Below are 13,648 nucleotides of genomic sequence, written 5' to 3' on the forward strand. Positions count from 1 at the left end.
CCACACACACGCGCGCACGCACACATTTCCTAATCACTATCACGTGCCGTATTCCAAGAGTGATTTCCACATGGGAGAATTTCCATCTGTCCAAGTTCCATACACAGCATATTTTGTCATTAAGACAGCCACCATCAACGTTGCTTTGCTTTATAGATCACTTTAACTCTTTCAGGATGTGTTTGGAGTTTAGTGGGTCTTACATTCTTTCAGTGTAAATATATGTGGCATTTTCCGGGTTGTTGCTAATCAGTTGTGTCGTAGCAGTAAATGTGGTCAGCTTTAAAAACTATCCTCTGAAATGCAGACCCCCAGTGTCGTACTGTTATCACAGGCTCTGGCGAATATCTTCTAACCCCGCTCTTGTCCCATTTGTCTTTGTTCTCTCTATGGTGCCGGCAATTTGTAACCGTTTGAGGTTCACACCTGTCGCATCCCCCGGCCCCCCACATGCACACCACCCTTACTCTCCGCGGTGTGGTCCACTCAGAGTATGCTCTGTGCTTTGTTCTAGACACAGTGTTCTGATGCCTGAATACAATGTAATCTTTCTTTTCTTCTTGGGGCCTCTTTGGCTGCTGGCGGCTGGAACTTGTGACTTTCCCGTAGAATGGAGGTAAGATGCTTTGAAGTGCTCCATTTGTTTTGGGTAGTCGGTAGGAAAACTGGAAAATTCTAAGTAGATGCTGTGTGTAAACTCGTGTTTCACTTGTAAACGTTGCATCAAGAGTTCAGAATGATCAAGATCTCTGACAATGAAATCACAAACCGAATGATCAAACATACGTTCTCTGATTTACTCCAAATCGATTCGGTTGTTTGGCATGCAAACTAGAATGACATTCCAAAATTGTATAAGTTGCATGAATTAAATTATATCACTCAAAATATGTGATTTAAGATAACGTTTATCAGGAAATATAAGCATGATAAGCAAGATAAACGTATACATTTTGATTTTCATTGGAAAACGGAGCCTCACCCCTCATATGGTCTCTGTTTCGTATCCCCATTTTAAGTTACGTAAGAATATTCTCTGGCTGAATTAGAGTTCACATCTGGGAATGATTAATAGGTTGAATGAAATCAGATAATGCATTCTTCATTGGAACCATACGAGCGTGACCAAAATCCGCTCTGGCTGAGATGTGGAAGACAATGTGCATCTGTACTTGGACTTAAAAAAGATTAACACTAATTAAGGCTGGAAAAGAAAAACATTTTAATATTTTAGTTTCCAGCTAGGATCCAAACAGAAAATCTTTTCGTTTGGAGATCAGTTGTAATAATAATGTGCCTATGTCTTGTAAATGAGGCTTAGCTGATTTACCATATTTACAAATCTGACAAATTTCACTTACTGCACATGACTAGTAAAAAAATATCTTGAGCATATTTTCCATTGAGGGCTTTCAGTGATGAATACTACTACCAGAGGACTGTAATTCAGAAATTTTATGCATATTTGGGTAGCGAATCACCACCCTTCTTGCTGGTCCACTGGACCTTGACCAATTCGGAGCAGGGTTTAGCTCTGCTAAACCAGAAGAATCTCTTGCGGGAATGTTCTCAATGTACAGTGCATACTGTTTGCTGCTCCATGTAGCGCTTTTTGACGCTTAGCATGCGGAAAAAAAAAAACTCAAGACAAATTTCCAAATGCAAAGTTCTTTCAAAAGGCTTATCATGTATCTCAACTGAATGGTGTACAGTTCATAATATATGGTCAATCTCTACCTTACTATATCATATTGTGAATTGCACTGTCATGAACTAGCCATCTATTGACATGTGCGGTGCTGTTGTTGTAAGCCCTTCTCAATGTGTCGTTGGCAGGCTGTACAAAGGCCCCGCGGGCTACTGCAGCCCGTACCGGGGCGACGTGTGCAGGGGGGCGCTGCGCAGGGACGCCCTGGTGTTCTTTAACTACTCGCAGCCCGACCCAGAGGACGCGCAGGAGTTCCTGGCCCAGAGCGCCGGCGCCGAGCTGGGCGCGGTCGGCTCCTTCTGCCGGCCCGCCGCGCGCGCTCTCGTGTGCCACCACGTCTTCCAGGACTGCAACCCGTCCGGCCTCGGGCCCGCCCCCAAGCCGGTCTGCAGGTAACGGGCGGGAGAACCCCGGCGGGCAAAACGCTGGGTTAAAAATGGTGTGCGAGTAAAAGCCGCCATCTTACAAATGCTTTTTTTTTTCAGACTTTCAGACAAGCTGTGAAGGGCATTTAAGCAGAGCTATTTCTAGTTCTAGTATGATTTTAATTTTTCTTTTATGTGATACAGAACATAAGAAATGACAAACGCATCGATTACCTCCTTCAAATAGTTTGATTTAGTCCTCTGGAAACCTTTCTCGTAAGAAACCTTTCCCATGTACCAGCTGAGATGCAGTTCACATTGCACTAACTGCCTTTTTCTGCATGGTGTTGTATGAAAACTTCTAGTTTTTTCTCTTAATCCAAGAGTATTTTTCCTGTGCAATTTTTCTGAAACAATGGCTAGCAAAATGGCTATTTAGGCTGTGGAATTAAAGTATTAGACTAACTAAACTACATAAGGTGCAAATAGGATTCTGTGACAAAACGGGAAGGTGGCGCAGTGGTTGGCACCGTTGCCTCACAAGGAGGTTATTTGAGGTTCCGGTCCCGGCTGGCCAGATCCTCCCTGTGTGGTGCTTGTAGGGTTTTCTCAGGGTGTTCTGGTTTCCTCCCACACCAAAAGACATGTATTTCTGGATAGGTATACTCATGCCATTGCTCTTGACTAAGACTCTGGCCTCAGAATTGGAGTTGGTCCCCGGGCACTGCACTGTGGCTGCCCAATTCTACTAAGTAGCTCGGATGGGTCAAATACAGTGGACTAATTACCCCATGGGGTTAATAATGTAAAGCATAACATTATTTTTAATAATATGTATATATAATAATATTTTTATTTTAATCAAAATGCAACAGAATGAGATCGCTGTTACAAACAGCAGCTAAACAAAATATTTGATTACTGTGATTGTTCACAAAGAATGCAGTACTGATTTTCTACACATCCCCTGGATGACTTTGTGTTTGTAAGCAACTCCACTTTCCATACAGAGAGCACTGCCTGGCTGTGAAACACTTGTACTGTCAAAGGGAATGGGCTTCCATGGAGGACAGGTTCACGGGAGGATTTTACAGCCCAGGGATGAGAATCCCCCTGCCAGACTGCATGCTCCTGCCCAGCCGACAGACAGCTCCCTCACTCTGCACCGCTGTCCCTTTTGTTGGTAAGACCCTTTTTGCCCGCCTTTTCCATGACCTCCCTGTTGAAAATTCCAGCTAAGACCAGCTGTGATTCCATGGTGGTCTTAGCTGGCCATAGCTGGTCTGTGGCAGGTTAAAGCTGGTTAAGCTGGTAGAGTAAGCTGGTGGCCAAACTGGTGGACTAGCTGACTATTGGCTGGTCAGCTGATGAACAGCGAGTTGACCAGTTAAAACCAGCTGGAAGTGTTGAAACCAGCTTGACCAGTGTAGGCTGGTCTAAGCTGGAATTTTCAGCAGGTTTGTGACATATGGGTTTATGTGATGTACAAGAGTATGTAGAATTGTTCCGGTGAGCAATTATTTGAGGAGTAAATTCTCATTGTTTTGGAATTAGTGTGGCAATGTTGAGAAGAAAATTTATTTAATTTAGCAAACAAACCTAGTTTTATTTCTATCTAGCTAGCTATCATACAGCTTAGACTATTCAGGCGTGGTTAGCATTTGTGAAACGTGTATGTAGTATCGTATAGCAGAAAGAGAATCTTGTGCATTTTACTGTACATATTCTTTATTTTACAAAGACTAAAGCACATCTCAACCATTTTTCCACTTGTGCTTGAGCAAGGATAAACTATCTCCACCACCCCTGTCCTCTCAGGCTGACAATGTAGGTGAGCCACCTGGAACCCTAACTGCTGATTTCATATTCATAAGCAAGAGACTTAAGAACAAAAAAATTAATTAATTAAAGACTATGAAACTTTTCTCAATATATTCTGACATTTTTGCATACATTTTTCAGGATCGACTACAACTACATCTGGCTATAATTACATGAATATGATACAATATATATACAGTGAATATAGTTGCCAGGTAACTGTTTTGCCGTACAGTTTTAGCAGGTAACTACAACACAAGGACAGGGAGTGAGAAACGAGTCGTGCTGTTTCCTGGTTTGAATCTCGGGGGGGGGGGGGGGGGGCGCAGGGGTGGGGGGGGGTAAAGAGAACACAAGGCATGCCTGCTATGCCTGTTTTCAATAGAGTTTTGGGAAGCACACGCACAAAGATGTGCGCGGGGTCAGTTTGTGAAAGCAGGCCCAGGTCCTTCTCCCTCAGAAGCAGTATATTAGTCCACAGTAAAGTAATCAGCATGGGCACACATTGAAGTCCTTACGTTGGGAAAGAATTATGAAACAAATGTCTTGTACAACTTTTCTCCAGAAGTGAACACGATTTGCTCACGTTAAAAAAGAAAACTAAAAAATAACTCACCACATTGTATATTCAGTGTCAGTAACATGGATTAATGCATTTTCTCTCCACTGTAATGTTTTGGTTCTATTTCAGATATCAAGAACTGTAAATGTATTTTCTCTTCACTTTAATGCTTTTTTTCTGTTACAGATATCGAGAAAGACCAAGTCACAAGTAAATATTTTTATCTTTTTCTGCATGAGTATGCAGCAGATGCTGGTTTTGAATGAAAATTTGCTGATAAATATTACTCTCTGTTTTTCTTTAAGACGTGTTTCTCATTTATTTCCGTAGCAAACTGTTATAACGACAGAGGACGTTTTTACCAAGGCACAGTCAATGTCACAAGCTCTGGATTTACATGTCAGAGATGGAGCCAGCAGGTAAGTAATGGGTATATGTCTTTTAAAGTCCATACACTGCCATAGTGCAGTGTAGCATAATGGGTAAGGAGCTGGTCTTGTGACCTAAAGGTCACAGGTTCGATTCCCGTGAAGGACACTGCCGTTGTACCCTTGAGCAAGGTACTTAAACCTGCATTGCTTCAGTATATATCCAGCTGTATTAATGGATGCAATGTAAATGCAATGTAAAACTTGTGTAAGTCACTCTGGATAAGAGCATCTGCTAAATGTAATGCATTCCTTTCAATGACAATCTGGGTAAAATTAATCTAGGCCTTAATTATAATGTTATTTTTTTTCATTCTTGCAGTTCTTGTATGTCTATTGCAAACCCTATGAAGTAACAAAGTCATTAGGGACTGTCAGGACTGTGGGTTTTTTTTTCTTTTTTTTTTGAGTTAGGAGCTGGGGGAAATGGCATGTTTTTACTCTCTTCTGGAAACCATTAGTCTTTGTGCAGTCAGAGAACTAATTTTGTCTGTATCTGTGCATAATTAACGCAGTGTTTTGCTTTGTATTTCATTTCATATTTCATAATGGCATCCATGAGAAATGAATAAAAATAAATATATTTCAGATGACAGTTCATAAAGCACCATCAAACTGCATTTACATCTATACTACACATACTGTGATTCCAGTCACAGGCCCAATCTGGTACTGTCATTAGAATACTGGTCTGGTGCCAATAGCACCAACTGTACAACAAAAAATATATAAGAAAGAGAACAATTATAAATATACAGTATATTATATATTAATGAAACACACCTTAAACTCTGGCCTTCAAATCATGCACATGTTCATTTGTTGGTGGCCAACTTTTTAAAAAAAAGGAACTAAAAATGAATGTTTGTTTTTCACGAAGGATCCTCACCTCCATGAGCTCTCCCCAGACATTATACCAGAGTTGCGGAATGCCGAGAACTACTGCCGGAATCCCGGTGGAGGGAGTGAGAGGCCCTGGTGCTACACCACCAATCCGCTCGTCAGACGGGAATACTGCAACGTTCAAAAATGCGACGATGGTAAGAATGCGCACCATTATTTAACTGACACACAATGCAGCCACACAGTTACGTAATGAGCTGCTGAATCTGTTCAGTACCGCAGTACATAACAGCCAAAAACCATGAGAATGGAAGATTAAGCAGAACAGTTGTTCGTATTGACCATTTATCATTTCAGTTCCACCTTATCCCCTGCAAGTAACTAATCTGCATTCAGGCTGCTATCAGTAGCCTCGTACCGCGATGCTGCAGTTCTGTGACTCTGATCGTCATCGTTCTGTTTGAATCAGAAAAAATGTAACAGTATCTCAACACTAGCATGGAAAAACGTCAGATGTACTGGTTATGCTTAACAGTGTGCCAGTGGATTATCTTTAAACTGTCGATGACCTTGTATGTATCGGCGATGTCTGCAACGTTCTCAAATATTTTTGTCTGCGGGAAATGCTGAGATAAGACCACTGCGTGAAAAGAGGATTCGTTGTTCTTTTCTGTCCGTGCAGTTTTCACCCCGGAGTCCTCGTATCCCAGGCAGATCCCGCCTTCGTCTACGTCTCCGACCTATTCCATGAGCGTCATCATATTCGTCATAGCTGGCTTCGCGGTCGCGGCCTTTTTCATGATCCTCGCTCTCGCGTGCCGGAGACGGAAGAAGCTGTGGAAGAGCAGAAAAAGGTTGTTACGTTATAGACGGTTTATATTGACTTGCAGTGAATAAATGCAATAAAAAGTTCAGAGCACAGTAAAAAGAGAAATATGTGAAGCTCATGATTTATGAAACTATTGATATATTATATATAACACATAACATATTATATAACAACAAGCATCGGTAAAATGATGCTTTTTTGATGTGGCAGTTTTTGATCCATTGACTGATTTATTTTTGGTGAACATTTACAATGTGCAAGCTTGTCAGTCATGCAAAACAAGGCACAGAAGGCCATATTTGAATAATGTTGTGTTTTTCCAGAAGAAAATAATACTGGCACAAATTAATATTTACAATACATTTTTATTGCAAAGATCATTTTCAAGGTCAAGATCTGTCATTTTAAAACGACTTGACTCATTAGTAAATTTGATGGGAAAGATCATTTCAAGTAAGATCTGTAAATGCTGTATATCATTAAAAGTGATACAGAGGCAGGTTTGTATCCCTTTGGCAATGTCACTGTACAGGTATAGGTAAACCTGCTTCCTCTGATCCGACAGGGCGATGGAAACGCCTGCACTGACAGCGTTACCCTCTGAACTGCTGCTGGATAGACTGCATCCCAACCCCATGTACCAGCGTTTGCCACTGCTTCTCAATTCCAAGCTACTCAGTCTGGAGTATCCCCGCAACAACATTGAGTATGTCAGGGACATCGGAGAAGGTGCCTTCGGGAGGGTTTTCCAAGCTAGGTGAATATGAATTCAGTTTTCTATTCATGTCAAGTGAATGATATGTAATCTTGATTTGTTTATGTTACCTAATCACTGAAAGGTTACTAACAGTAAATCATCTTCCATGACTAAAAGATAGTAGGGCTGCCAGTTTACTGTATGCAGTTTATCGTGTTAATATTACTCATACTCAGATTAGTATGGATTGAATTACACTATATCGCCACTGTCTACCATCATACGAGCACTGACAATTGAAGATCCATTAGTGTTTGTGGTTCAACATAAATAAAATAAATGTGTTTGAAAGTTAGCTGAAATGTGTGAACTTAGCAAGTGTAGCTGTAATGAAACTAGCTATCTCATGTAATGACAGCACACAAGCTAGCTATTAGGCTGGAAAATGTAATTAATTCCATTCCATTTCTGTAAGGCACAATAGGTTTGGCTGTTTTAGCGGGAATTCATTCACAATATTGGGTCAGTAGGGTACATTTACAGCTTTTGGACTTAAATGCAATGTTTTAATTCCTATGAACAGTTAACTTGTTTTGGTCAGGTGAAACACTAATCCCAACTAGCCTTATTGTCAATTTCTGTCGCTACACACAGTAGCTCACAAGGGGCTTTGAATAAAGCATAATGCACATATGGTACCTTTCAGATTTTGACTTGGGTCAAAAACATACAGTATGATTCCCATTAAATAAATGAAATATTTTCACCCTGACATTACTCTGTAAATTATTACTTACAGTATAGCTTTTCTTTTCTCAGAATTGTAATAACAGGGTTTGGGGAAGATCAAACCATGGAATTCAGTGCATTTTGTGAGCGGTATTGTCTTAGTGGTTAGGTAACGCTTGACCAATGTAATTCAGTCTAAAAATGCAAACACCGTTTGTCACAAGATGCGTTATGTTCTGTATGAAAATGGTATAAATGTATTTCCTCTCAGTAATCCATCTGCATAGGGAAGGAATTCATTTAGCACAGGAGACTCCTGGGAACACTAGCGCGTATATATGTGTTTCGTACCCCCTTTCCCGAAATAGAGGGTGGGAGCAGAATATCAGCACGCGTCAGATTGCTTTCAGTGTGCAACTTCCCTGTAGACATTACCTTGTCAGCAGTGACTGGTAAGGGGGCTATTTATAACCCCGCAGAGAAATGCTCGCTTTCTCCCTGGAACGCTCGGGGAGCGGAGCGGCTTCCGTGATAGGAAGTGAGCAGCAGCGGCGTGATAAGTCCCCCGTGAATGGCCTCCATTATGGCTCAGTCGTGAGTCAGACGCAGTGAGTTAAACACAGCGACGTCTCAGCCCGCGAAGGGGAAAAACTAAAAAAAATGTTTACTCGGTAGGTTGGAGTGTGACCTCTAATGATTATGTTCAACTTCGGTTTATGTGAAGTAGAAGGATACATATAATGCACAAGACTACTGAGCCGAAATAGTTTTTACTTCTCATAAGAGTAATCAGGCTAGGGCTGCTGGGGGGGCTCCATGCTGTGGTGGATGGATGATTCCCCTGGTCTCTGACTGAATACCCACCGTGTCAGTGCCGACTTTGGCCAGTTGGTCCGTGGAGCCGAGCACAGTTAGTCACCGAAGGTATAGAAGGGTTCAGCTGGGTTAGGGGTCCATGCTTCATCACTTTCAAGCCATCCTCTCTTGGTCAACTGGGTGCCTGTGAATTACATGTTAAAGCCGAGTATGAAAGGTCTTCCTCCTACTCCACGCTATGCAAGCTTGGCTGTTGTCTGCAATGTGAAAAGAAGCTGTGTTTTCTTAGAGCCATGGTTGCCTACACATTGGTAAAGGGGACTGTACGTGAATGTGGCTGCGGTCGCAGATAAGTGGACATTGCAAATCAGGGTGGGAATTGGACTTGTTCAGCCCAACGTTCAATAACAAATTTATTGGGGCTCCTTCTTGTACATTAAATTTGTGTTTCAGGGCCCATAACTGCTCATTAACTGTGTGTTTTAGGGCCCCTGGCCTGCTTCCGTCAGAGCCCTTCACCATGGTAGCGGTGAAGATGCTGAAGGAAGAGGCCTCTCCAGACATGCAGAATGACTTCCAGAGAGAAGCAGCTCTTATGGCCGAGTTCGACCATCCCAACATCGTCAGGCTCCTAGGTATTCCCAAGACCCAAAGCACATATGTTACAGTACTTAAACTCACAGACCTCTTTAATCCTGAATGTGGATTTGTGTGTATTGCATTTCTGGTCCCATTAATACACACACTCAGAGATATGGGCGATTCCTGAATCTTTGTGAATTAAGTTTTTCAACATGAGTCCTACTCCTGCCCGATTTTACGGCTCATGTGACAAAACCTTGGCCTGATTTGATCAACATTTGTCCTTCACTTCATGAATATATTTACAAATGAATTCAAGTGTCCTAACAAAATAAACACTTTAATTCATTTGTAAATACATTTGTGAAGTTAAGGACAACAGTTGATTGAACATTTGCTCTTGCTTGTGGTGATTTACATATATCTCACTGTCTCTCTCTCACGCTCACCCTCTCTTTCTCTCTCTCACCCTCTCTTTCTCTGTCTCTCCCTCCCCCTCCCTCCCCTCAGGTGTGTGTGCCGTAGGGAAGCCCATGTGCTTAATGTTTGAGTACATGGCCCACGGGGACCTGAACGAGTACCTGCGTCTGTGCTCCCCGGGCCAGCAGCGAAGCCCGAGCCAGGCCAGCCTGTCGGGCCACAGCTTCTCCTCGGACCTGGAGCTGGGCTTCCTCAGCTGCGTGGACCAGCTCTTCATCTCCAAGCAGGTGGCGGCCGGCATGGCCTACCTCTCCGAGCGCAAGTTCGTCCACCGCGACCTGGCCACCCGCAACTGCCTGGTGGGCGAGAGCCTGACGGTGAAGATCGCCGACTTCGGCCTGTCGCGGAACATCTACTCGGCGGACTACTACAAGGCCAACGAGAACGACGCCATCCCCATCCGCTGGATGCCGCCGGAGTCCATCTTCTACAACCGCTACACCACCGAGTCGGACGTGTGGGCGTACGGGGTGGTGCTGTGGGAGATCTTCTCCAACGGCATGCAGCCCTACTACGGCATGGCCCACGAGGAGGTCATCTACTACGTGCGGGACGGCAACATCCTGGCCAGCCCGGAGAACTGCCCGCTGGAGCTGTACAACCTGATGAGGCTGTGCTGGAGCAGTCACCCGACGGACCGGCCCAGCTTCGCCAGCATCCACCGCATCCTGGAGCGCATGCACGAGCAAATGCTCCGCGCCAGCCTGCCTTGAAGGACCGCCGGGCATTCTTTACTGACGCTACCGTCTTTCACGCCGACACCTGACACCTGGCGATCGACATCTGTCAACAAAGGAGTAAATTAGTCCGGCGAGACGATAGTGGACAGGATGTTGGCCATGGGCAGGAGTCATAGAAGATGAGTACTGCCCAGGGTGAGCACAAACTCTTTTTCGTTGTTTTTGTTTTTAACGACGCAAGTTTTTATACGCAAGTTTGTTGCTGTTTTGGGAACTGGAGAGAGGACAATAGGTGAAACTTGTGGCCTTTACACGAATACTCGCTCGGTCAGTGCCCAATGTATTTAACATTTCAAGTTCTGCATCTATTTGAGCTCTTGTGTGCAGATTACAAACTATAATATTGACATATCCGACTAACATTTTAGTTAAAATATTGAGTCAAAATGCCATAACTTGTGTGTGTGGAAAGGGGTATATTCCAAAAATGGCACACAATCACTTTAACCTTTTGGTCAAGTGCTATTTTTTAAAATATTGTTTGTTATTCCCAAATGGGGTGTTTTCCTAGTTTCTGTACTTCTGTCTATTTACGGTATTACAGTTATTATACAAAAATGCCATATATAAAAATATACACAGGGATTTTATCACAACAGTGGCATCTCCGTTTAGAATATGTTAGGCCTAAGGAAGCTCTGCCACAACAGCTTCTCATTCATTCATTTTCTCATTCCACTGAAGCAGAACTTCCTCCTCTGCATACAGGCTTTATGTTGAAAACACATATACAAGGAGTGAATCACTCTACCTTTTAATGAGTTTCAGCAGTTTTCACCATCCACCCATCATCTAACCTGCTTATTCCTGGTCAGGGCCACAGATGGGCTGGAACCTATCCCAGCATGCATTTGGTGAGAGGCAGGACTACTCCCTGGACAGGTCACAATCCATCGCAGGGCACACAGAGCATTCACTCAGACACTCGTATCTTATGGGAAATTTAGAGTCTCCAGTTAGCCCAAACTGCACATCTTTTGACTGTGGGAGGAAACCCACGTGGACGTGGGAAGAACACGCAAACTCCACACACAAAAGGCACCAGGACCTTTCTGTGAGGCAACCGTGCTGCCTAATTTTTTTTTTACCAGATTAAAGAAAATTAGCCTGATTTCCCTGAGACAAGCATGATTTTTGACCTGGTGTCTATACATCTACATATTACTGTTGACTAAAGCATGAGAGCAACTTGAGCTAGTAATGTAAGCTTGGCTCCATAGTCCCTGTCTGAAATGAGCTTGCCACTAAACCACATGCACTTGAAGAAATGGGTGTGGTTTTGCCAACATATAACCAATATCATAATATCTTGTTAGGATGCAAGACTTGTGACTAGAATTAATATGCCCTATTTTTATTTGCAGATTTATGTATTTTTATCTGGTGTCTGATGCTTTGTAAATATTAAACAAACAGAAATGCATGTTCATATTTACTCAAGTAATGTCATTATGTGAAACAAACACTTTTCAGGTTCCCTCTGAAATTTTCATTAAGATCAACACACTATGGACATGAAGTTACATTTTTGAAAGGTACCCCTTGAAAAATCTAGACTGGGCATTCTGTTAGAAATTTTTTCAGTTTGAGGACCTATATACCATATGAAAAACACCCTCATTCACAATAAATATTACAATAAACACACATTTAGTTATTATCAATATTCACCTTATGTGTTTCAGTTCTCTGGATGTTGTAAAATGTTATATTCTTACATGGGTTTTTATGTGGATTCAATTATTGAGTGATTATAAATACTCTAATAATATTTTTAATTTTTTTTTCATTTTAAAATGAGTGAATTTTTTAAAAGAGACTTACTCACCAATCTATTGGAGTTATTTTTACATGTGACTCCTACACCGCTGGCAATACAAGTATTACAAGTATGTTAGACAGGGGGCACTGTTTCACCACAATTATGAGAGATTTCAATAAACCAACTTTTAAGGCTTCAAGACTGTTTTATTTAAATACAGAAGTATCACTATACTTTTCCAGAAAAAGAACATTGTGTTCTCTTTCTATATCATTTAGAAGGTATAATTTGAACTTCTACTCTCCATTCAGCCTGGTTATATTTTGCAAACCCAAATGCTAAAACATTAATCAAACAGAATGATATGTTAAAACCATACTGAGATTTTATAACACACAATATAAATACCATTTATCTTTTGACCCCAAAAGAACCTGTCAACATATACTTCACTTTTAACTTTATATATCAGATATACTGTACTGTATCCTCGACCTTATTTAGCCCAGTTCATTTTCCCACAATCCTATTTCAACAGTATATGATGAAATCGTTTCTGCATTTAAGAAAAAAAAAAAACAACCATAAGTAAAATTCATTTGGAGGCTAATTCATGACGGCGCACAAAGAAAAGGCACTGGCTCGAGCGCGAGGAACGATTTAAACGTCATTACAACCGCAAGGAGGTACGAGGGGAAACTGCGGAGGTGCTGCGGGAGGGCCAGGAAAAACAAACCGACGCTCCCTCGCTCCTGGTCCATCCAGCCGGCGCGCTGAACCACAGAGCCCATAATGGAGGGAGGGAGGCAACACAGGGGGCCTAAACGATCTCAGAGCGAACCCTTCAACTCCACGCGACCCTTCGCAACGCACCACTGTTTACTCACGTTACAGAAGAGATGACGGGATGAACGTCTTCTTCCCGTAGTTCTGCTGTTCCTCACTGTATTCCTGTGGCTGTATTTTTCCCAAAATCAGACCATGTTTAAAATATATGTATGTATATATATATATATATATATATATATATATAATCTACTACATTAAAAACAGCCCAAATGAGTTCAAATTACACTTGAAAAGATGGAGTTTCGCCATCAATGTTTTGGCATCACTTCTACTTTGACTCATGTACAGTACTCTCTTGTTTCTTAAACCCACTTAAAACCCTGCAACTGTGAAAAAGATTGCTCACACGGGGGTGGAGTATGCCTCACTCCTAGACTGCATTGCTAAGCATGGCCTTGAGATATAGAACTGCATTTCAAGGCCATGTATCTCACTCG

At 42.2% G+C, this 13,648-nt stretch overlaps 1 protein-coding gene across 1 annotated transcript in view; it reads left to right on the forward strand.

Annotated features, from left to right (window-relative positions):
• musk (muscle, skeletal, receptor tyrosine kinase) overlaps positions 1 to 12,558 on the forward strand; it is a 28,817-nt gene extending 16,259 nt beyond the window's left edge. Inside the window, exons 8-17 of the mRNA XM_035391974.1 lie at positions 610 to 616; positions 1,837 to 2,100; positions 3,084 to 3,256; positions 4,643 to 4,666; positions 4,787 to 4,875; positions 5,765 to 5,924; positions 6,410 to 6,581; positions 7,122 to 7,313; positions 9,285 to 9,433; positions 9,891 to 12,558. Coding sequence (XP_035247865.1) covers positions 610 to 616; positions 1,837 to 2,100; positions 3,084 to 3,256; positions 4,643 to 4,666; positions 4,787 to 4,875; positions 5,765 to 5,924; positions 6,410 to 6,581; positions 7,122 to 7,313; positions 9,285 to 9,433; positions 9,891 to 10,573 — 1,913 coding nt within the window. The 3' untranslated portion in view covers positions 10,574 to 12,558. The remainder of the gene's footprint in view (positions 1 to 609; positions 617 to 1,836; positions 2,101 to 3,083; positions 3,257 to 4,642; positions 4,667 to 4,786; positions 4,876 to 5,764; positions 5,925 to 6,409; positions 6,582 to 7,121; positions 7,314 to 9,284; positions 9,434 to 9,890) is intronic.
• Positions 12,559 to 13,648: the final 1,090 nt, after the last annotated feature.

This window comes from Anguilla anguilla, chromosome 14 (genome assembly GCF_013347855.1).
Source record: "Anguilla anguilla isolate fAngAng1 chromosome 14, fAngAng1.pri, whole genome shotgun sequence".
Classification (NCBI taxonomy): Eukaryota; Metazoa; Chordata; class Actinopteri; order Anguilliformes; family Anguillidae; genus Anguilla; species Anguilla anguilla.